The sequence below is a fragment of the Terrapene carolina genome, unplaced genomic scaffold (assembly GCF_002925995.2).
Source record: "Terrapene carolina triunguis isolate 2854851 unplaced genomic scaffold, T_m_triunguis-2.0 Scaffold558, whole genome shotgun sequence".
NCBI classification, from domain to species: domain Eukaryota; kingdom Metazoa; phylum Chordata; order Testudines; family Emydidae; genus Terrapene; species Terrapene triunguis.
In genome coordinates this window covers 12,413,858-12,435,200 of record NW_020664909.1, presented here as the reverse complement: position 1 = coordinate 12,435,200, position 21,343 = coordinate 12,413,858, and the positions used below count along the sequence as shown (strand labels likewise).

The following is a 21,343-nucleotide window of genomic DNA, read 5'->3' as shown; positions in this document are numbered from 1 at the left end:
AGCCTTTCCAAGGGTTACTCACCATGTGGTAGAGGCAGATATTTAGTATAAAAAAAGGACAAAAAATGGTGAAAAATTCTAATGAACCAATTTTGCAACCAGCTCTATAAAGGATAAAATAATGTCAGATGCTTATACAAATAAATTTAAGCCCAGGGCTCAGGAAGATTTAAAGTTCAGTTCTTTCTAATCCGCACCCCAGTTAGTCACACATAACGAGAATTCACTACATGAAATCACTGGTCATTTCTGCAAAGAATTCTAACATTTTCAGGCACCAGCTTACCAGCATTTAAACTATTACAAAGTTAAGGTAACAATATGACCCATACATTTGGATTTAGTTAAGAGATAAAATAAATATTTATGTCAAACTTTTTTTTCTGATTGCACATTTGATATTGGAAGCTACATGATCACAAAACATGAAAAAAGTCAATTACTTTTTGATCTACCATCAAACTCTAAATACATCAATAAGGAAGCCACACCAGGCCAAATAGGCTATTACTTTCAAAGAAGTCCATGAAAGTTTCCCAAATACTGTTATACAAAGTTACACATCCATGCTGAGTTATTCACCAGTGTGTAGCAACAGTTTTGCAGTGCGCCAGGATTGTATTGGCAGGTAACTGACAGAGGAACTATGCAGTGTGATTAAAAATTCCACATTGGAAGCATTAACATAAAAGTACGTGTTTATAGTCTGAACGGGAGACTGCAGTTCTTGAAGTTAGGAGGAACATAAGGGAGGAATGAGAATATCTTCCATTTTAGAAATGCTGAGGCACAAAACAAAGTTGCTTCTAGTACTTTCATACATGAAATCCTTTCTCCTGTATGTGCATCATGTGTAATCGCAAAGTCTGTAAACTGCTCACTATTCGTCTCTGGTGTCCAATGAGTACAACTCCAATTCTCCTAATGTCACTGTAAGATAAAGAAAGGTTAAAATTCATCTTGGATGCATGTACAGCCACACAGAAAGAATTCTGATTGCTTCCACATATTGTTCAGCACCTAATGTAGTTCTTAATCAGAACTATTCAATGTCTTGATTTGAATATGCAAAAATGCCCTAAATTTGCAGGCATTCAAAGGTGCACCCACCTATTCTTTATTTGTATAGGCAGCCATTTAGAAAAAAAATCACACCTCATAGCTAGGACATAGCTTTTTTGCTGTATCCTTAAAGGTCAAAATCCTTCTCCCAGCCCCTAGATACAAGCCTGAGAAGCAAGCAGAGAAAAGGGAGCTCCACAGGGTGGGAGGAGGGAAGCAATCCTTCCCACCCATGCTGCAGAGGCAAGCAGAACCACTTCATGTTCACTATTGCAGCTGCTGCAGCACTTCTGCTGCTTGCGGGAGGGAAAGGGATAAGACCAACAATTTGTAGATCTGCCCATGCTTATCTCCCAGTCCACCTTTGCCTCACCTACTTCTACAACAGGCTGATGCAAAGGAAACACTATGAAGCATACAGCTCCTTCACTGTAGAACCTCCCAACAATTTAACTGCATTGAGTACCGTCTGTGGATGAGGAGGGCAGTATTTGACCCTTTAATAACAAATGGAAAGAGCTAGTGGATGCTAATGATTAAAAACTGCAATAAAGTTAATTATGATCTGGTGACAAATCTTCACACGATAAAACCCCCACACAATAGACAAGCTCTGAATTGGCTGAACCAAATATTAAACATTAGGACAAAAGAGTAATTTATGTGGCTCACGCCAATCCTCTGAGGCAAGAACAGCATTTTTTTTTAAAATATGAAGTACAATACAACTTTCAGAAAACCAGTATTATCAAATTTAGTATTATATAGCTCCCTTCACATTCAAAATGTGCCACAATGTATGGTAAAATGTCAAATTAGATACCAATAGCAACAGTCATCATTATTCACTGCTCCTGCTCCCATTGAAATCAATAACAAAACTTCAATGGAGCAGGATCAAGAACTGAGTTCCAATAGTGTGCTTGGGACTGCACACAACACAGAAAAGATATGATTAGTGTACACAACCTGGACCTGATCTTGTTTACAGCAAAGTACATTTTACCATTGGTTCAGTGGGAGCAGTTCAAGCCCCCGAGCCAACAACACACTTATGCATACAAATAGTCCCACTGATTTCATGTGGTTACACAAAAAGTATGCGGCATAGTGAGGAATTGAAACCAGGTCTACTGAGTCTCTTAATCACCACATCATCTTTCCTTGCCATATTTTGGTTGAAAGTCTATTTTTCCTTTTATTAACTGTACTAGCAAAGTGAAAATATACTTTTGTTCCATACATCTTAGGACTTAGGCTCTATCACTGTTAATCTAAGCAATTGCAGTTTACCCACTGTACTGATAATAGTTTACATACTTACTCAATACTCATTCTTGAAACCACATCCAAAGTTGTGAAACCCGCTGCCATGAAGTTATTTTTATACTGACCCATTTTTATTGAATCTAGCCAATCAATGACTGAAACAAACAAAGGATATTCGGGAACTTCACCAGGTGAATCTGGCATTCTACAAAAACAAAATGTAAAAGCTTGTAAAGAAGTAATAAGTATAAAAAATAAAGCCTTGTTTACTTTTGTAGAGATATTTTTGTACTAAAAAGTTGACTAGACTAGGGCTATGTCTACACTACAGCCTATGTTGGCAAAACTTAAGTCGTTCACTGGTGTAAATATTCCACCCCCTGAGCGACATAAGTTACACCAACATAAACGTTCGTGTGCACAGCACTATATCAGCGGGAGAGCTTCTCCCGCTGATATAGCTTATGCCGCTTGTGGAGGTGTTTTTTTTATGCCGATGGAAGAGCTCTCTCCTGTCAGCATAGAGCGTCTTCACCAGATGTGCGGCAGCAGCGCAGCTGTACCAATACAGCTGCGCTGCTGCAGCACTGTAAATATAGACATAACCTGAGGCCTGGTCTACACTACGACTTTAATTCGGATTTAGCTGCGTTAATCCGAATTAATCCTTAACCCGTCCACACAACGGAGCCAGTTACTTCGAATTAAAGGGCGCTTAAAATCGATTTTTGTACTCCACCCCGACGAGCGGAGTAGCACCAAAATCGATTTTGTAAATTCGAATTAGGGGTAGTGTGGCCGCACACCACCGAATTAATGTGGTTAAAATTAATGGGGTAGTGTGGCCGCACACCACCGAATTAATGTGGTTAAAAACCGAATTAATGTGCTTAGTGTGGCCGCGCACAATCGAATTTATACAATCTGTTTCCCAAATTCGAATTATCTAAATTCGAATTAATCTCATAGTGTAGACGTACCCTAAGTCTATCAACACTAGAAAGAAATAAGAGATGAGCTCATGCTGCAAAGTTCAGATCCTGAACTGAAGTTCTCCGAAGTTTCAGATCTAGCACTTTGATTCTGGCCCATTCTCTAAAATTTGGCAGTTATATTTTAGCATCCAAAATTTCTTTTTAATCTACTATTAAGGAAACCATTGGAACTTCACAAGAGTTTTATATGCACAAGAAGCTCAGAACTGGACCTATCCACATTATTATAATTTTCAATAGAGTATATCTCTGCAGAAAAAGAGGTTACTTACTTTTACAGTAACTGATGTTCTTTGAGATGTGTAGTCTGACATATTCCACAGTGGGTGAGTGCAAATCCCATGTGCATGCATATGACAATTTTCTAGTCAGCAGTACTCACTGTGGTAGTGCATGTGCCCTTCTTCTTCTTGTTTGCTCCACAAAGCCACCCTGCCACATCCCAGGAGGCTGGGAATCAGGGGAAGAGTGATTGGCAGGGCTATGGAGAGGTTGCAGAAGTCCAGTATCTGTCTCAGCCAGGCTGGGGCTATGAGGATTGCCTTCTCCCACTTTCCAAAGTACCCTGGGGAGCAGGGGAAAGGGAAGGAACACATAGAACAGTCCCTCTGTCTGTGGGAGGAGAAAGGCCTCTGAAAGAGACCCTGGATTTCTGTTCCTCTTCCCCTGTGCAGAAGTGGTGACATTTTTTCTCCCTCTTTGCAAAAAGATCTGAGTGAGAGACCCTGCATTGTTGGAAGATGTCCTGGAGGACCCACCCTCTAGTGCTCCCACCACTCATGATTGTCACAGAAGTGCCTGCTGAGGCCGTCTGCCTTCACATTGTCCACTCCTAGGAGATGGACCGCTGACAGGGAGATGCTATGTCCTATTGCAGAGTCACTTGGATGGCCTCCTGGCACAGAGCCTGACAGCATGGTAATTTTATGTGGCTTTGAAGTTGTTGCACGGGAGGGAGATCTCTGTCTCTCCTCCTTCCAAAGCTCGCCCTCCGAGTTCAACCTATCGCTGTACCTTTTAGAGAAGTTGATGCTAGGGCCAATTTCAATGATGGATGCCCCCCGCAGACCTAGATGCCTGGAATCCAGGGCGAGAGTCTGGCCTTATCGCCTGCTTCATGAGGAAAACTCTCTGTTGTGCCTCCCTGGAGTGCTAGGTCTGCTTCGAGAAGTACCTGCAGATTTCACAGCATTCTAGTGCGTGCCCCTTGCCAAGGCAAAACTGACACCTTATTTATCTGTCATTCAGCAGCATAACCGCCTCTCAGGACAAGCAGTTCTTGAAGCCGAGGTACTTGCCATGGTTGGCCATGGTGCTTGTACTACCTGCAACCGTGGAGAAGGGTCCCTATTCCTGCTGTGTTCACCTGCACCTATCTGACTAAAATAACAAGGCTAACTAACTAGAAGCCAAATTGGAGGAAAATCTGAAGAGAGTTGCTCCAAAATGTACCCGTCGGTGGTAGAGAAGGAACTAGGTGTGGCTTGGTAGTATCACCCTTTGCACCCTCACAGAATGCATGAAGAAATGAAAGGTGCATGTGCCACCCCAGTGGGTACTTTTGACTAGAAAATTCTCCAATGCCTGCACACCAGCCCAACACGCCCCAGCTGTGGAATATGCATATGGACTAGCACTTGAAGAAGAATTTAAACTCTTGGGATGAAGATAATGACATAATTTTGAAACCCACCAAAGCAAAGCAGAGGGTATAAAAGCAGATTTAACCTTGGCTATTATGGGAAAATTGCACAGTTTGAATGAAAAAGTATTAATACCATGCTGGGTAATAACTTTTGCCTTTATCTACATAGAAAATAGATGAAAAAGGGAATGGCTGTTTATTGCCACATTATTAGACAATGGTTGCAGCAGCTGGAGTACTAACCTAAAGAGCAAATAAGAATTACATTTTATACTCTGATTTTCATGGGATTTTATGTATGGTAATAAACAAAAATAAAAGGGTCCAGCTAATTCAATCACACTTCTGTCTCAATATTTTTTAACCTACTATTGTTTCAAGTAAAATTTAAGAGATTAGAGAAAACAACATTCTCTGTTGGGTTGTTTCCCTGTTATTTCCTTTGGGCTTTAACCCACGGGGTGGAGAGTGCTCTCAGCTCCCAGTGACTTTATGCATTTGGCAGCACATTGTGTAGAATTGCTTTGTAAATTATTTTGTCTGTTATTTTCACCAGCCTGTGTGGTTCTTTCACAGAGCACATGAGGTGGGAAGGGGGCAGGGAAATATTTTATAAAATATGAAAAAAATAGAGTAAAACCACAAAAATGGGCAGGGAGACTGAAGGACAGGTGCAATATCTGAAACTATTTTAAAACAAACCTTTTAAAATTGACTAGATCACAAGTTGAATAGCAGAATTTTTGAAGAATCAGTATTTTGTAATTCAAAAAATCACTTTGAAAGTATATTTTCTAAAAGAAGCACATGATAGTTTATAAGTGTTTTGGAGTACCTTTTAAAAGAAAGATATATTCTAATTTCAGTGGGGCAACTTACAGGGGAAAATACCACTCCAAACCTAGCCTTAGCAAGACACCACTAATCGTTCCAAACTCTGACTCTAGTGTGGGGAAACAAACCAACTCCAACTATCACACAAATCTGGGGTGGCCAGACACAGGGCCGGCTCTGGCTTTTTTGCCGCCCCAGGCAAAAAAGCCTCCCGCCGCCCCCCGCCCCTTGGTGGGGAGCGCGGCAGGGGAGGGCGCCGAGCCTGGCCGCGGCCCCGCTCTCCCCGGCTGGCCGGAGCGCCGCGGGGAGGGTGGCGAGCCGGCTGGGGCCCCGCTCTCCCCGACCGGCCGGAGCGCTGGGAGGAGGGCGGAGAGTCCGGCCGCGGCCCCGCTCTCCCTGGCCGGCCGGAGCGCTGGGGGGAGGGCGGCGAGCCCGGCCGTGGCCCCGTTCTCCCTGGCCGGCTGGAGCGCCGGGGGAGGGCGGCGAGCCTGCCGCAGCTCCGCTCTCCCCGGTGGCCGGAGTGCCGGGGGGAGGGCGGCCCCGCTCTCCCCGGCTGGCCGGAGCGCCAGGGGAGGGCGGCGAGCCCGCCGCGGCCCCGCTCTCCCCTGGTGAGTGCCGCCTCCCTCCAGGTGCCGCCCCAAGCACATGTTTGGAGGGCTGGTGCCTGGAGCCGGCCCTGGCCAGACAGCCACAGCTCTAAACCTAGTCTGGGTTTACCTAACAGCCTTTCCCCTCAAGCTTATCTGTGGCAAACCACCAGCCCCAATCTTATCCCTAGCTACCAGCCTCTCCACACTCTGGTGCAGGTCCCCATGGCCTCCCCAAGGGGAAGTATTAAGTATGAAGTATTAAGATGCTCAGAGGGCCCTTCACACTGGAGTGAATTTTGCCCTTAATGAATAAGAGTGGGGCCAAATTCATCCCTGATATGAATTCACTGATTTCAGTTTACACCTAGGATGACTTTGGCTCACTGTGATTACAAAGTGGCCAGTCATTTCTTCAACAGCTCTACACCTAAAACCTGCTTTATTCATGTGCATAATATTACTTTGGGAATAGGGAGGAAGCTTTGGGTAGCACCTCCAGGAATTTGTTGTGGAATGAGAGTGCCATAGATTTGCTGTATTAATATCCCTCTTCCAGTAAGGGGAGCATGACTTAGCAAGTATGGAGTATAAATAGATTCAGAAGGAAAATACTCTAAGGCAGTTTACCAACTGTTCATGCACTCTGTGCTATTTCAAATGAAGAGACAGAGCATTAAAGAGAGAAGAAAATTAAAGAGGGAACTTGGAAAACAAGAGTATAGGACAAACACCAAACAAAAGGTGGAAAAACAGAGAGGAGACTCATGAAGATCAAAGACGGACAGAGAACGAACAAAAGAGATAGATGAAAATTCTGGACCAAAAAAGATAAATGGCTATCAATGTGCTTGAGAAAAAAAAGTCCTTTTGTTTGCAATTTCACCAGTTTCATTTGATAATAAAATACACTTTATAAGAGGCTCAGAATGATTTTAAACACACAGCACTTAACAGCTAAGAGCTAGCTGAGCTCAGAGTTGTGTCAAGATATCCCGTCCCTACATAATCCACTATGTTATCTGATGGCAGCCATGATTGTATGAGGAAAGAGCACTGAAGTGAGTCTTACACAAGTACATCCTCCACTAGGGTATGAAGGGAGCTGGGGTTGCGGATCAATTTGTCTAGGAAGCTGACAATGTCAGTAAACTTCGGCCGGTGGTTTCTCTCTTTTTGCCAGCAGTGAAGCATAAGTTGGTGGAGAGAAGCTGGGCAGCCCATAGGAGCCGGAAGCCTGTAACCTTCTTCTATAGACAGTATAACCTAAACAAAGATAATAGGGGTGATTACACAGCATCATATTAACACACATAAGGACAATATCAAACTAGGAATGCAGACCAATGATAAATGAAGACTAAGACACCCTCATGGTCTAGCATTGTATGCAGCTCTGAGATCCTCACATGCAGATGGGGTGAAGGCCAAGATTTTGACTAGTGTTCTTTACACTACACTTTCAGTCTCAGACAGAGCCAGCAAAGCATTAGTCACAAAGCATTAGTCACAAAAGTGTGTCTCATTCTATTATTTTAAACTATTTCTACTATTTATTCTATTATTATTAACCTTTCTATTAAACGACTGTGAAGGAGGAGAAGAGGAGAGAAATAAGAAACATCCTTTTTCTCTTCAGCAACCTGAAGTCAGGAAGCCAACAAAATAATCCCATATGAATGTGCTCTGATATTTGCATTGTGACACTGCATTAATACATGCCAATGTCATGCTGTAATGAGATTGTCACAGTGCAAATACCACAGTGCAATGTCTGGCCCCCAGTAACTTCATTTGATGACAAAGTGGTTCTCCTGCTCTTCGGGAATTTGCCACAGAGATCTTCCAATCTGTAGCTTCTTCCACTTCCTACATGCTTGGGTGTAATGTGCATGGATAGATCAGAGACTAATGGGGGAGCTGGCTGTGCTGCCTGGGGTATGAACCAGGAGAGTGTGTGCAGAGGGATAAACGTGTTACAAGTGTCCTGGAAATTGCAGATTTTGGCCTCAGATTTCTTGCAGGTCCTCAGGTTCCATGTGAGTAGGAGTCCCTGCCCCCCTCATTCATGCTGCTATCCTTCCTCTCAATGGGATAAACACTAGATCATTTCCAGGAGTTAGCCCAAATGGAAATCTTCTTGAAATTTCCGCCTTCCATGCTTATTTTCAGGAGAAAAAGCTCTGTCCATAGAGGAGAAAATGTCAGCAACTGAAATTACCACAATAGTGGATTATTTATGTCTTCCGCAGCAACAGAGTCATCAGAATCCTTTCATTCTGCGCAATAAACATGTATTTTTCCACGACAACCATTTCATTATCAAACACAGTTTTCTCATGAGGTAATATGGCCAACCCAAACTCAGGCTGATAAAGCCTTTTTACCACACTCCTCACCCTCTGTATCTATATACATATGTAGGTGTTCAAATCTCTCTGTATATAGAGACAGGCAGCTATAACACACACCACACATGTGGAATTGATAACTATTGATAACTGTAGGAAGGAAAGGAAACTACTAAGTGGATAGAAGAACAAAGAAAGAAGCTCTGTGAGTAAGTTTTTCATAAAGGAGGTCTTGCTGGCATGGGAAGCCCCATTGTCAGGTCCTTTATAAAGAGGGAGAATCCTGCCAGAGGAAGGATACAGCCACACAAAATGTTTCCTAGGAGGCCAGTTGACTTTATGCCAGTCTTGGATGTCACCCAACCCAAAAGTTTAACAAGAAATGTTAAGTATCATCTAATGCAATGAATCAAAAATGATTGCAATTGCATGGCTTCTATTCTAAAAAGCAGGAAGAAATAGAGGTCTATCAGAAGTAGCTACAGAAAAAGACGGTTACTCACCGTTGTAACTGTTGTTCTTCGAGATGTGTTGCTCATATCCATTCCGGTTAGGTGTGTGCGCGCGCCGCGTGCACGATCGTCGGAAGATTTTTACCCTAGCAACCCCCGGTGGGTCAGCTGTGGAGCCCCCTGGAGTGGCGCCTTCATGGCGCTGGATATATACCCCAGCCGACCCAGCGCCCCCTCAGTTCCTTCTTGCCGGTTACTCCGACAGTGGGGAAGGGGGGCGGGTTTGGAATGGATATGAGCAACACATCTCGAAGAACAACAGTTACAACGGTGAGTAACTGTCTTTTCTTCTTCGAGTGCTTGCTCATATCCATTCCAGTTAGGTGACTCCCAAGCCCCACCTAGGAGGAGGGGTCGGAGTGAGATATTGCCGTGTGCAGAACCGCTGACCCGAATGCAGCATCGTCTCTGGATTGTTGCACCAGTGCATAGTGAGCAGCGAATGTGTGGACCGATGACCAAACTGCAGCTCTACAAATGTCCTGGATCGGGACTTGAGCCAGGAAGGCAGTCGAGGAGGCCTGGGCCCTCGTGGAGTGAGCGGTGAGGCATGGCGTCGGTACACCGGCCAGGTCGTAACAAGCATGAATACAGGACGTGATCCAAGAGGACAGGCACTGTGAAGAGACCGGTGAGCCTTTCATCCGGTCAGCCACCGCAACGAAGAGTTGCGTCGTCTTCCTAAATGGCTTTGTACGGTCGATATAGAAAGCCAGGGCCCTGCGTACGTCCAAAGAATGCAAACGCTGGTCTTGACGAGTAGCATGTGGTTTCGGATGGAAGACCGGGAGAAATATATCCTGGTTGACGTGGAAAGGTGACACCACCTTCGGAAGAAAGGCAGGGTGGGGGCGAAGCTGCACCTTGTCCTTGTGGAACACCATGTATGGGGGTTCGGACGTAAGCGCTCTGAGTTCAGAAACGCGCCGTGCTGAGGTGATGGCTACGAGGAAGGCTGTCTTCCAGGATAAGTACAGGAGTGAACAGGTCACCAATGGTTCAAACGGAGGCCCTGTGAGCCTGGAGAGAACGAGGTTGAGGTCCCACGTCGGAACCGGCTGTCGTTGCTGTGGGTACAGCCGGTCTAAGCCCTTGAGGAATCTAACGACCATCGGGTTAGAGAAGACCGAGGACGTGAGTTCTCCTGGGTGGAAAGCCGAAATAGCGGCGAGGTGAACCTTGATTGAAGATATCGCCAAGCCTTGCTGTCTTAGGGACAGGAGATATTCCAGTATAAGGGGGATAGGTGCCTGCGAGGGAGACGTAGCTCGTTGCTCACACCAACAGGAGAACCACTTCCACTTGGCTAGATAAGTGGTCCGCGTAGAGGGCTTTCTACTTCCCAGCAGAACCTGCTGGACGGCCTGCGCGCATTGCCGCTCTGTCCGACTCAACCATGAAGCATCCACGCCGTGAGGTGGAGCGACTGCAGGTCGGGGTGACACAGCCGGCCGTGGTCCTGGGAGATGAGGTCCCGACTCAAGGGGAGCGTGATCGGCGTTTGTACTGAAAGCTCCAGCAGTGTGGTGTACCAGTGCTGCCTCGGCCAAGCGGGAGCAACTAGAATTACCCGTGCATGGTCCCTGCGGATCTTGAGCAGCACCCTGTGGACCAGCGGAAATGGAGGAAAGGCGTAGAACAGGTGGTCCTTCCATGTTAGAAGGAAGGCGTCTGACCGAGAGCCTGGGGCTCGCCCGTGTAGGGAGCAGAATGCCTGGCACTTCCTGTTGGCCCGAGATGTGAAGAGGTCGACCTGGGGAAATCCCCACCTCTGGAAGACGGAATAGATGACGTCCGGACGAATTGACCACTCGTGCGTCTGGAAGGACCTGCTGAGACGGTCCGCCAGCGTGTTCTGGACTCCAGGAAGGAACGATGCCGTGAGATGTATGGAGTGGGCGATGCAGAAGTCCCACAGGCGAATGGCCTCTTGGCATAGGAGCGATGAGTGGGCTCCGCCTTGCTTGTTGATGTAAAACATGGCCGTGGTGTTGTCGGTGAGAACCAACACGCAACGGCCCTGTAGGAAGTTGACGAATGCCTGGCAAGCTAGGCGCACCGCCATCAGCTCTCGGACGTTGATGTGCAGGACTAGTTGGGACGTCGACCACAGGCCCTGGGTATGGTGCTCCCCGAGGTGAGCGCCCCATCCTAGAGATGAAGCGTCCGTGACTACCTCGACGAGGGAGGGTTGTGGGGCGTGAAAGGGCACTCCTGCACAGACCGCCGTGCGATCCGTCCACCAGGTGAGGGAGGCCAAGACCGAGGACGGAACCGTGACCACCATGTTCAGGTCGTCCTGGTGAGGACGGTATACCGATGACACCCAAGCCTGCAGTGGGTGAAGCCGTAGCCTGGCGTGCCTGGTTACGTAAGTGCACGAGGCCATGTGGCCCAGGAGGGCAAGGCATGTCCTTATGGTGGTAATCGGAAAAGCTCCGAGTCCTTGAATGACGCTTGAGATGGTATGAAACCGGCTGTCTGGCAGGATGGCTCGGGCACGTCTGGAGTCCAGGATTGCTCCAATGAACTCTATTCTCTGAGTTGGTACTAGAGTGGACTTCTCTCTGTTGAGTAGAATGCCCAGCTCGTGGAAAGTGTGTGTCACTAAGTGGACATGAGACTGAACTTGGTCCCTGGTGCGGCCGCGTACCAGCCAGTCGTCCAAGTACGGGAACACCTGTACCCCTTGTCGACGACCTCAACGACCTCGTACCGGTGCTGGGAGCTCCGCCTCGAACCCGATCGGTGCCAGTCGTCGCGACGGTGCCGAGATGTGGAACGGCGTCGCGAAGATGATCTCGGCCGCGAGTACGACCGGCGCCGAGGTGATATTCGGCACCGGGACTCCGAGCGGCGTCGGTACCTGCTGCGGGACCTGGAGCGGTGCCGAGAGTCCGGAGCTGGAGACGGTGGGCGCACCAGGGCAGGCTTGCCCCTGGACTGCACTGCGCGTGGAGGTACCGGTGCCGGAAGTTGCGACGGCCCCGGCTCCGTGAAGGCGATCAGGTCCCGCGCCGTTGCAAATGTCTCAGGGGTGGAAGGGAGACAAGGTTCCACCACCAGCCTAGGTGGTGAAACAGTCCGCACCGGACTCGACGGCCTCGGTGCCGGACTCGACGGTGTGGCCGCCTGCTTCTGGCGGTCCAACGGCGGACGTGGCTCTACCCCCGGCACCGAGGGAGCCGGCGTCTTCAGCGCGGCCATGTCCTGAGCCTTGCGGGCCTTCTTATGGCCCGGAGAGAGGGATCGGCGCCGAGTCCCCTGAGGCGGGCGCGGTGCCGACGTCGGCCGGTGCCGAGATGGTTTGTCCGCCGCACCTGTCGGAGCCGCCGGGGCGCTGCGCACCGAGGCGCTCGGTGCCGGGGCTGGGCGCGCCGAGGGAGGATCCGGGCTAAGTGCCGCCTCCATGAGGAGCTGCCGAAGCCTAAAGTCCCGCTCCTTCCTTGTCCGAGGCTTGAAGGCCTTGCAGATTGGGCACTTATCTGCTGGATGGGCTTCCCCGAGGCACTTCAAGCAGGAGGTGTGCGGGTCGCTCGTGGGCATAGGCCTCCCGCAGGACGCGCACGGCTCAAAGCCAGGAGCCTTGGGCATGGGCCCGGCTGTGCGCCGGGGGGAAAAGGGGGGAGAACAACCCCCTTAAACCCCCGCTAACAATTTACAACTATGCGAAAACTAAACAACTAACTATCTAAAGAACTTTAATAACTATACACAACTATCTACACTAATGAGAACAAGAAAGCTAGGGAGAGTGGAGAGCAGCTATGCCGCGCTCCACAGTTCCAACGACCGTCAGGGGCGGTAAGAAGGAACTGAGGGGGCGCTGGGTCAGCTGGGGTATATATCCAGCGCCATGAAGGCGCCACTCCAGGGGGCTCCACAGCCGACCCACCAGGGGTTGCTAGGGTAAAAATCTTCCGACGATCGTGCACGCGGCGCGTGCACACCTAACTGGAATGGATATGAGCAAGCACTCGAAGAAGAAACTTAGTTACTTACTATAATAGTAGGTAGATTTTCATGGATACCTGTCACTGAAGCTGCAATCTTTAGCTGCTCAGAAAAACAGATATCAGCCTAATATATTACTGTACTTGTTGCAAATGATGTGTTTCTGATGGTGTTTTTACTTTCTAGGTCAAAAGTAAATGCTCCACACCTTTTATTAGGCATAAAACATTCAACAGTCATGCCAATACAAAGCTGATGAGGTTTTTCTGAAAGACGTTATTTTTAAAAGGATTTAATTGGCATTTATATTTTCTTTGACCCATTACATTTTATAATTTCTTTGGTAGGGGAGTCATGGTCCATTAATTTTATTCTCTTGTTCAAAAGGAAAATTTCAGTATACGTAGAGATGTAGACTACTGTTGAAATAATTAACAATTCTATTATTAATAGCATATATGGCACTTTTTATCTTCAAAGCACTATATGAACATTAACTGATTAATATTCATAATACCCCTGTAAGGCAAGTATTATTACCCCCATTTTACAGATAAAGAACCTGGGGCAAAGAGATGATGCAAGTTTGCCAAACTATACAGTAGGAGGCAAGTGTCAAAGGCAGGCCTAGAACTCTATAGAGTCCCTGCCACCCACTCTCCCTGCTTCTGAACAAGAGGGATTAGGCATACATATAGCTGAGAACAGAAGGCCAATCTTGGTAAGGTACAACATCTAAGGCAGGGGTGGGCAAACTTTTTGGCCCGAGGGCCACATCTGGGGGTGGAAATTGTATGGCGGGCCATAACTGCTCACAAAATTGGGAGTTAGGGTGTGGATTCTGGGGTGGGGCCAGAAATGAAGAGTTCAGCGTGCAAGAGGGGGTTCCGGGCTGGGGCAGGGGTGTGGGTGGGGGGGTGAGGGCTCCAGCTGGTGGTGCAGGCTCTGGGGTGCAGGAAGGTGGGACCAAGGGGTTCGGAGGGTGGGAGGGGGATCAGGGCTGGGGCAGGGGGTTGGGGTGCTGGAAGGGGTCAGGGGTGCAGGCTCCAGGTGGCACTTACCTCAAGCAGCTCCCAGAAGTAGCAGCATGTCCTCTCTCCGGCTCCTATGTGGAGGCGCGGCCAGGCAGCTCTGCGCGCTGCCCGGTCCGTAGACGCTGCCCCTGCAGCTCCCATTGGTCGCAGTTGCCGGCCAATGGGAGCTGCGAGGGCGGTGCTTGGGGCTGGGCCAGCGTGCGGAGCCCCCTTGCTGCCCTACATGTAGGAGACAGAGGGGGGACATGCTGCTGCTTCTGGGAACCACGTGGAGCCACAGCACGCGTGGAGTGGGGCAAGCCTCAGACCCCATTCCCTGGCAGGAGCTCGAGGGCAGGATTAAAACGTCTGAAGGGCCGGATGTGGCCCCCAGGCCATAGTTTGCCCACCCCTGATCTAAGGAGACCACATTTGACTTTTAGGGAGATAAAATGTGGAAGAAGCTGTAAGACATTTTTTTTAAACCCCTTTTAATATTCTTTTCTGTAGCTAGTTTAGGGCTGGTGAAAGTGTCAAATTGATTCTCCTGGAGTCCTACCTCCTCTGTCTACAGAACAGACATAGAAAAGGCTGCAGCAGTCAGTGGAAGCTTCCCCACATTGGCAAATCAGTGTTCAATTGCTCTCAATCTGAAATGATAATAGGTTTAGCTCAGTCTTCATAACAATTTTGTCCTTGGACGAAGGGTGCTGGAATCTTTGTAGAAGTGTGTGTGCGTGTGTATGTGTGGGGAAGAGGGGGGCGCAAAGGCCAAAGGGCCCCCTCTCTCTCTCTGTGGCTGGCTGCTCCGGTGGTGAGCCCACTGCCCTCTCTTTTGGTGCCACATCAGCCCCTGACGGGTGAAAGCTGTAACTGCAGTGCCTCCCTGGCAGAAGTTATCATTCTGCAGGAAACACGAACTCTGCACTTATGTTTCTTCTGTTAAAAAGTGGGGGCCATGGTCCCCTGGCTCCCCGATTCCGGCACTGGTGCCTTGGACTCTCCATTAAGACTGCCAACAAAAAGATTGATTAGTGCTAACTGTGCTTCTGGTTTTCGGATGTAAACACTTGACCAGCAGGAACTGGACTGAAAGCATCAATTTATTTCACTCAGTTTATCAAGCAGAAATCAGATAGTCAAAGCCAGACTTTCTCTCTCTAAGTGATGTAAATGTTGAAAGAGTTCATCAGTGGGTTTTGTGGATGAGAGTTAGAGTTAGTGAAATGTGTATGGTGAATTTTTACATGTCAATATTGTTGTTAAGTGAGCGAGAAGGTTTATTCAGTTTGCTATGGCAGTTTTATGCATATTCAATCAATCCATTAAATATTATTTTTTTCTGAATATCCAAATTCTGCAATATGTAATAATTTTTACAACGGCCTCTAATAGGTGTCCCAGAAGAGCTCCTTCACAGCTGTTCTGTAAACTGAATGCATCGGATATAAATCTTCCTTTCCTCACACAGTATTAGTGAGCTAGACTCTTAGCTCAATCTGTTCATCAGTACAACAGTTTCCTCAGAAAGCTCAATATCTAATCTAATGTTTATTAATTAAGCAATAAGACATGACAGATTGTGCAGCAACCCTAATTAATGGACACCTCTAGTGCCTGACGCACATCCAAGAAGTGCATTAATCAGCATTACCACAGATCTGAAATGACATAACACAATAATAAAATGGTTATTTATGGAAACGAGTCACATTTCTCAAATCGAGTAAGTTTTTAAGAATACATATTATGCTGTTGGTAATGTTACAAAATGTATGGTCAACATTTTCAATCTAGGTGCCTAAAGGTCAGCTCCTAAATTCATACTTAGGCAATTAAATAGAAGTTGCCCGATTTTCAAAGGTGCTGAGCCTCTACAGTTCCAAATGACTTAACTAGTATTTATGGGTGCTTATAATTTCTGAAAATCAGATCACTTTTATTCAGATGCCTAAATATCACTTGATCAGACTAACTGTAGACTCTTAGGTTGAAAATGTTGATCTGGGTAAATACTTTCCTATATGCTTGTGTTAGGGTGATCTGTGACAGCGAATTAAAAAATTCTAACAATTTTGACCACCGGTGCTGAAGCCCACAGTAGCCAATCTAGAAAGGGCATTTTGTATATTAACAGAATATAACTTCTTATTTTTTTCTTGTTGCTCAGTGAAGACCCAACAGGCATGAGGTGAAAGCTATCTGGGACATGGGTTTGGCCAACTGAAGGCCAAGTACTATAAGTGTCACTTAAAAAAACGTATTGCAAGATTTTCCAAAACAATCATAATAGCTGATATCTTTGCAGATCTGTAAAAAATATAAACTATTTCTGAAGTGATGTAAATGGTGGTGTCAGCTAGATGTAGGTAAGTGGACATAAGGAGATACATTTACACACTAATGTAGCAGAAATATGGAGAATAGCAGGAAAAGCAACTAACAAAGAGAGTGTGGAATGGTGTCAGAAAAAGGTCCCAACCTTAATTTGTTAATATTTTTTTTCTGCTGTATCTCCTTCCATCCTTCGGTATCTAGGGTATGCTTGTACTGTCTTTCTGATGAGCGAGTAACACCACCATATATAACACCTCTGAATTTGGTTTAGAATGTCAGCTCATGTAGCTATTGTCCTTTTTGTTACAACAGGACCTGTGATTCTCCGTATTTATGCAAGACTTGTCAGCAAAAGTTTGCACGGTGTCTTTTATACATCTGCTCTGTGCACACTCCCCCTACCCCCACTTCCCTCGCCAGAACTACAGTATCACTGACTTTTGGGAAATTCATATTATTTCTGTAAAACAAACTCATGCCTACTTAGAGTTACTTACTGTGCTAAAACATAGGCCACAATATGCTGCAAAGGTAGGTTTACGTACTGCATGTCTAACTCTTTGGAATTTTCCAATGCAATTTAAAGCCACTGAATGTTTGGAATGTCACATTTACTTCTTGTTAACATCTTGCTCAAATTAATGAAACTTCATCACATTATATTGGGAAAAACATATTGTTCTGCATCCCAATGATATATGTCTTGGTACAGCACGATGATGATTATATGGCAGTATTGCCATGACTGATTTTTTTTTCTGCTGGAACATTCTGAAAAAATTCTGAAAAAAGTGGCTTCCTTAATAAAAATACCTCTGTCAAACCTCTTTTTGACAAATCAGCCTGAAACTCACAGAAGTTATCAATCAGCTTGGAGTGACAACATCCTTGCAATAATGTAAAAAATAATCATCTAGAAAGGTTTTGTGATACAGAGATATATCTACACTATGCAGGGCATGAGGAGTGATAAGAATGTGTGGTAAGAATGGGGTGGCTGTCATTCTGCACCATGACAGGGAGATTGTCTCTTGAGTGAGGCTTAGACATGCTGTTCTAAGCTATGGGGTGCCATCCTCAATTGCAGTACTTGTGGAAAACTTAACTTGTGATAAAAATTGCCCTATCTCCTTCAGTGTTGCAGTTTACAGGACAAACTTTCAACTTCCTTAGAAGATAATGTTTGTTCTAGTTAAGAAGAACATTTACGGTATATAGTTGAAACTTTTTTTGAGCAAATGGCAGAGAAAAATATATCACTTTATACCTTTACACTGTCTTGTACAAAATGTAAAACTACAGGTAGTTTGTAAAGAAAACATTGTATATTAATTATTAAAAAGCAGAACTAGAAATATTCTTCTCACGGCAGCTTCAAATTGTATCCCATTAGCCCCAGGCATGTTTTGGGATTGACCACCTAAAGTATGTTCATTGAAGGGCACCATCAGGGTGCTGTAGATATATTGGACCAAACTGATCACTGGTATAACACCACTATTCATGGAGGAATTGAGATATTACTTTGTTGAGCAAACTGTATCCTCAGGTGCAGGCACAAGGCTCCCACTGACTTGGATGGAAGCTGCACACATCCGATCCCAGAATCTGGCAAACTGATTAGGACTTTTTGTGGTGTGGCTTTAGCCCTTCCAGGAAGCCAGTCAAAATTTTACTTATAGAGAGGCAGATCCTCAGCTGGTGTAAAACAGCAACATTTCATTGAAGTCAGTGGAGTTAAGTTGATTTATACTAGCTGAGGATCTGATCGAGAAAGTAAATAAGATAGCAAAAAATGATAGGGGTAACAATCATTTGCAAAGAACATTTAATCAGAGTGGGAGATCGGTCCCATGCAGTACTTACATCCTGATTAGACATCTCCCAATATGGTCTTTCTCCATAGGACATCACTTCCCACATGACAATCCCATAGCTCCATGCATCACTTGCTGAAGAGAACTTTCTGTAGGCTATAGCTTCAGGGGCAGTCCATCTTATGGGGATTTTTCCACCCTGGAAGACATATTAAAAACTTCTCAGTATCACTAGAATACAGAATTGCAAGTACCTTAAAAATAAATAAATAAACCCCCTCACTGTTGAGGTTCCATATTCTGCTGTCTGTGAAATAGACTGACAATACAGTTTTGCCTTGGCAATTTACTATAAATGACAATGTTGGTATTGGTGGCCTGTGGTATGCAGAATCTCAGACTAGATGATCTGGTGGTCTTTTCTGGCCTTAAACTCGATGACACTACTATTACAAAAAGCATTTGCAAAAATTCGATCACCACAGTTCAAATATTTACCCTCTAACAAATTCACACTGTGGAGGTCTTTTGCATGATGATATATTTATACACTATAATCAGTTATATTTTATCTATTACATTTTGTATCTGGAAAATTCTTTTGCATTTTTAAGAGTAAAATGAGTTTTTTCCTGATGCATTCCTTCAACAAAAATCTGTGTTAATTATCACTGATTAGAGGAGCTCCTCGAAAAAAAGTTTATTTCTTGAAAGTAGTGTATTCATAGTGCCACTAGATGGCAGAATGGGCCAGTCAGAAGAATAGAGAACTAATCCTAGCTGTTTTTCAATGTATTGAGAATAAAGATTGTTCAGTGTGAACACTATTTCTGGAAGAAAGAAAATAAATTAATTACAACATAGTTTTGGATGCTGAAGAAAAGTCAGGCAGTTTTTAAAAAAGGAAGCAAATTTACACTGTTAATCTATTTTGCTCATGTGGAAAATTATTGGTCAATAACTTGTCAAGATGATGATGACTCATAATGCCATTGCTGCATCAGAAAGTATTGCAAGGCAAAAATATATGCATGTGGGCATCTTGTTTGAATGTTATTATTCCCTTTATTAATTATAATCGCTGTGACAAACCAATGTAGCTAGTTAATGTCGTTATGGTTCATAAATGATTGTAGCTAAGATGCCCTTTGTGGGGTTTATATCTTTTTATTTAAGCACTGTGGTTTTGTAAAAGACTTTGGCTATTCAAATTTGGCCTAACTCGGTCTACTCTAAAGTCAATGGCAAAACTCACTTTGACTTTAATGGGAGCAGAGTTAGGCCACTAATGCTGAATTGCTTTTTAAAATCTCATGCTCTATCCCATTTATTTAGAGCTATACTGAGCCATTTAGGCACTGTGATTTTAACCTGGGGTGCTAGTATTGATTTTTCCTTGGACTTTGTGAGGATGAACAAAGGAAAGACATCTTCCATCCTTGGGGCCACAGAAAAGACAGAAGGCCCAATACAGAAGTTAACATATTTGGGAATTGAATTGGATACAAGGCAGCATGTATCACAGCTACCCAAAGAAAAGCTAGATAATATAAGGCTGTTGATAAGGGTACTCAAAGGTTCTAGGAAAGTTATACTAAAATGGGTTCAGGTGATCATGGGGCACTTAAACTTTGCATAGAGAGAGGTGGTGCTGGGTAGGGCCTCATAATTTTGTCAGGGTGACCATAGAAATGAGGGAAGATTTGGAGTATGGGAAACATTTTTGGAACAGTTTAGTGGGCTAACAATCTGGTGATCCAATTGGATACTGGAATCGGAGCTTCAGGTAGAATTGGATACCTCGGGGGGAATCTGTTGTAGACCGTATTACCAAGGGAGCACAGAGGTAGCCTGAGTAGTGGGCAATGCAGGTTGCAACAAGAGATGTCCCATTTGAGTTTTCCACTAATACTGGTGGCTTCCAATATGTAGGGCCAGCAATTTAGAAATAAATGGGTTTGTTTTTGGTACAACATTCAGGCAGTAGTCACATTATTACCTGGCAGTCAGCATTGGAGGGTTTTGACTCCCGTGAGTCCAGGCAATTGGGCACTGGAAATTGGACTGTTACAGGACCTGTGCTCCCTTTGATGGGTGACTGGGGAAGGCAAAGATGAGCTAATGTTGTCTGTCTGTGATTGCAGGAGACATCAGAGACAAGGTTGATGTTTGGATTTTCAGGCACCCTATTGTGCATTGGGTCCACACGCAGGCAGCCAGGTTGGCAGATGGACTGCAGCTAAGCTTCAGGACTGAGGGTGTCTGCCTTCAATGGTTTGGCAGAAGGGGCTCATTCTGGAAGCAGCTCATGTCTCTTCTGCACTTATTGATGGGTGAACTATACCCACCTAGTGTCCTAGTTATTTACCTCGGAGAAAATGATTGAGGGGCCTGCAGGATTCAGAGGGGCATGGGATGGATTAGACAGTCACAGCCAAACATGAAATTGGTTTGGTTAGAAATACTCACGAAGCATGTATGGCAGGGAGCCATCAATCTTTTTGGATGCAGGTGGCTCAGTGATTACACACAGGGTCATCCAGTACAATGTGCTGGAGGTTTTTAAGGGATGAAGGAGTGCACTTGTCTGGGGCTGACATTTTGGCTGTGGATTGGATTAGGTAAGAAACAGATCCCACCTGGTGCTTAAACCCATCTCTGTGTCATTCTTTCATTCACCCGGGCACCTTGATCAGTGAATGTTTCTCACTGTTCAGTTATGAGTCTGCCCCCACACAACTGAAACAGGCAAAACTCCCACTCCTCCTGACCATGAAGAGCATAGGATTGGTTCTTAAGAAGTGACTAAATTTAACATTATTTTCTAGTCCTGTCCTTTTTACATTCACCATTTCTCCTCTCTTCTTAGTTTAGTAATTCAGGCCAAATTCAGGACCTGATCTGACAATGCATGTTAAATGCAAAGGAAAGATTCCCATTAACCTTCTGTGGGTGCTGGATCAGGTT

The 21,343-nt window shown here is 45.4% G+C and overlaps 1 protein-coding gene across 2 annotated transcripts in view; it reads right to left on the bottom strand.

Annotated features, from left to right (window-relative positions):
- Positions 1–617: 617 nt before the first annotated feature.
- The window catches only part of EPHA6 (EPH receptor A6), an 858,706-nt gene continuing 837,980 nt past the window's right edge, over positions 618–21,343 (bottom strand). For both annotated transcript variants that reach the window (XM_026659017.1, XM_026659018.1), the window contains 4 exons: positions 18,426–18,575; positions 7,465–7,658; positions 2,387–2,536; positions 618–930 (listed from right to left, as the gene is read on the bottom strand). In XM_026659017.1, coding sequence (XP_026514802.1) covers positions 816–930; positions 2,387–2,536; positions 7,465–7,658; positions 18,426–18,575 — 609 coding nt within the window. In that variant the 3' untranslated portion in view covers positions 618–815. The remainder of the gene's footprint in view (positions 931–2,386; positions 2,537–7,464; positions 7,659–18,425; positions 18,576–21,343) is intronic.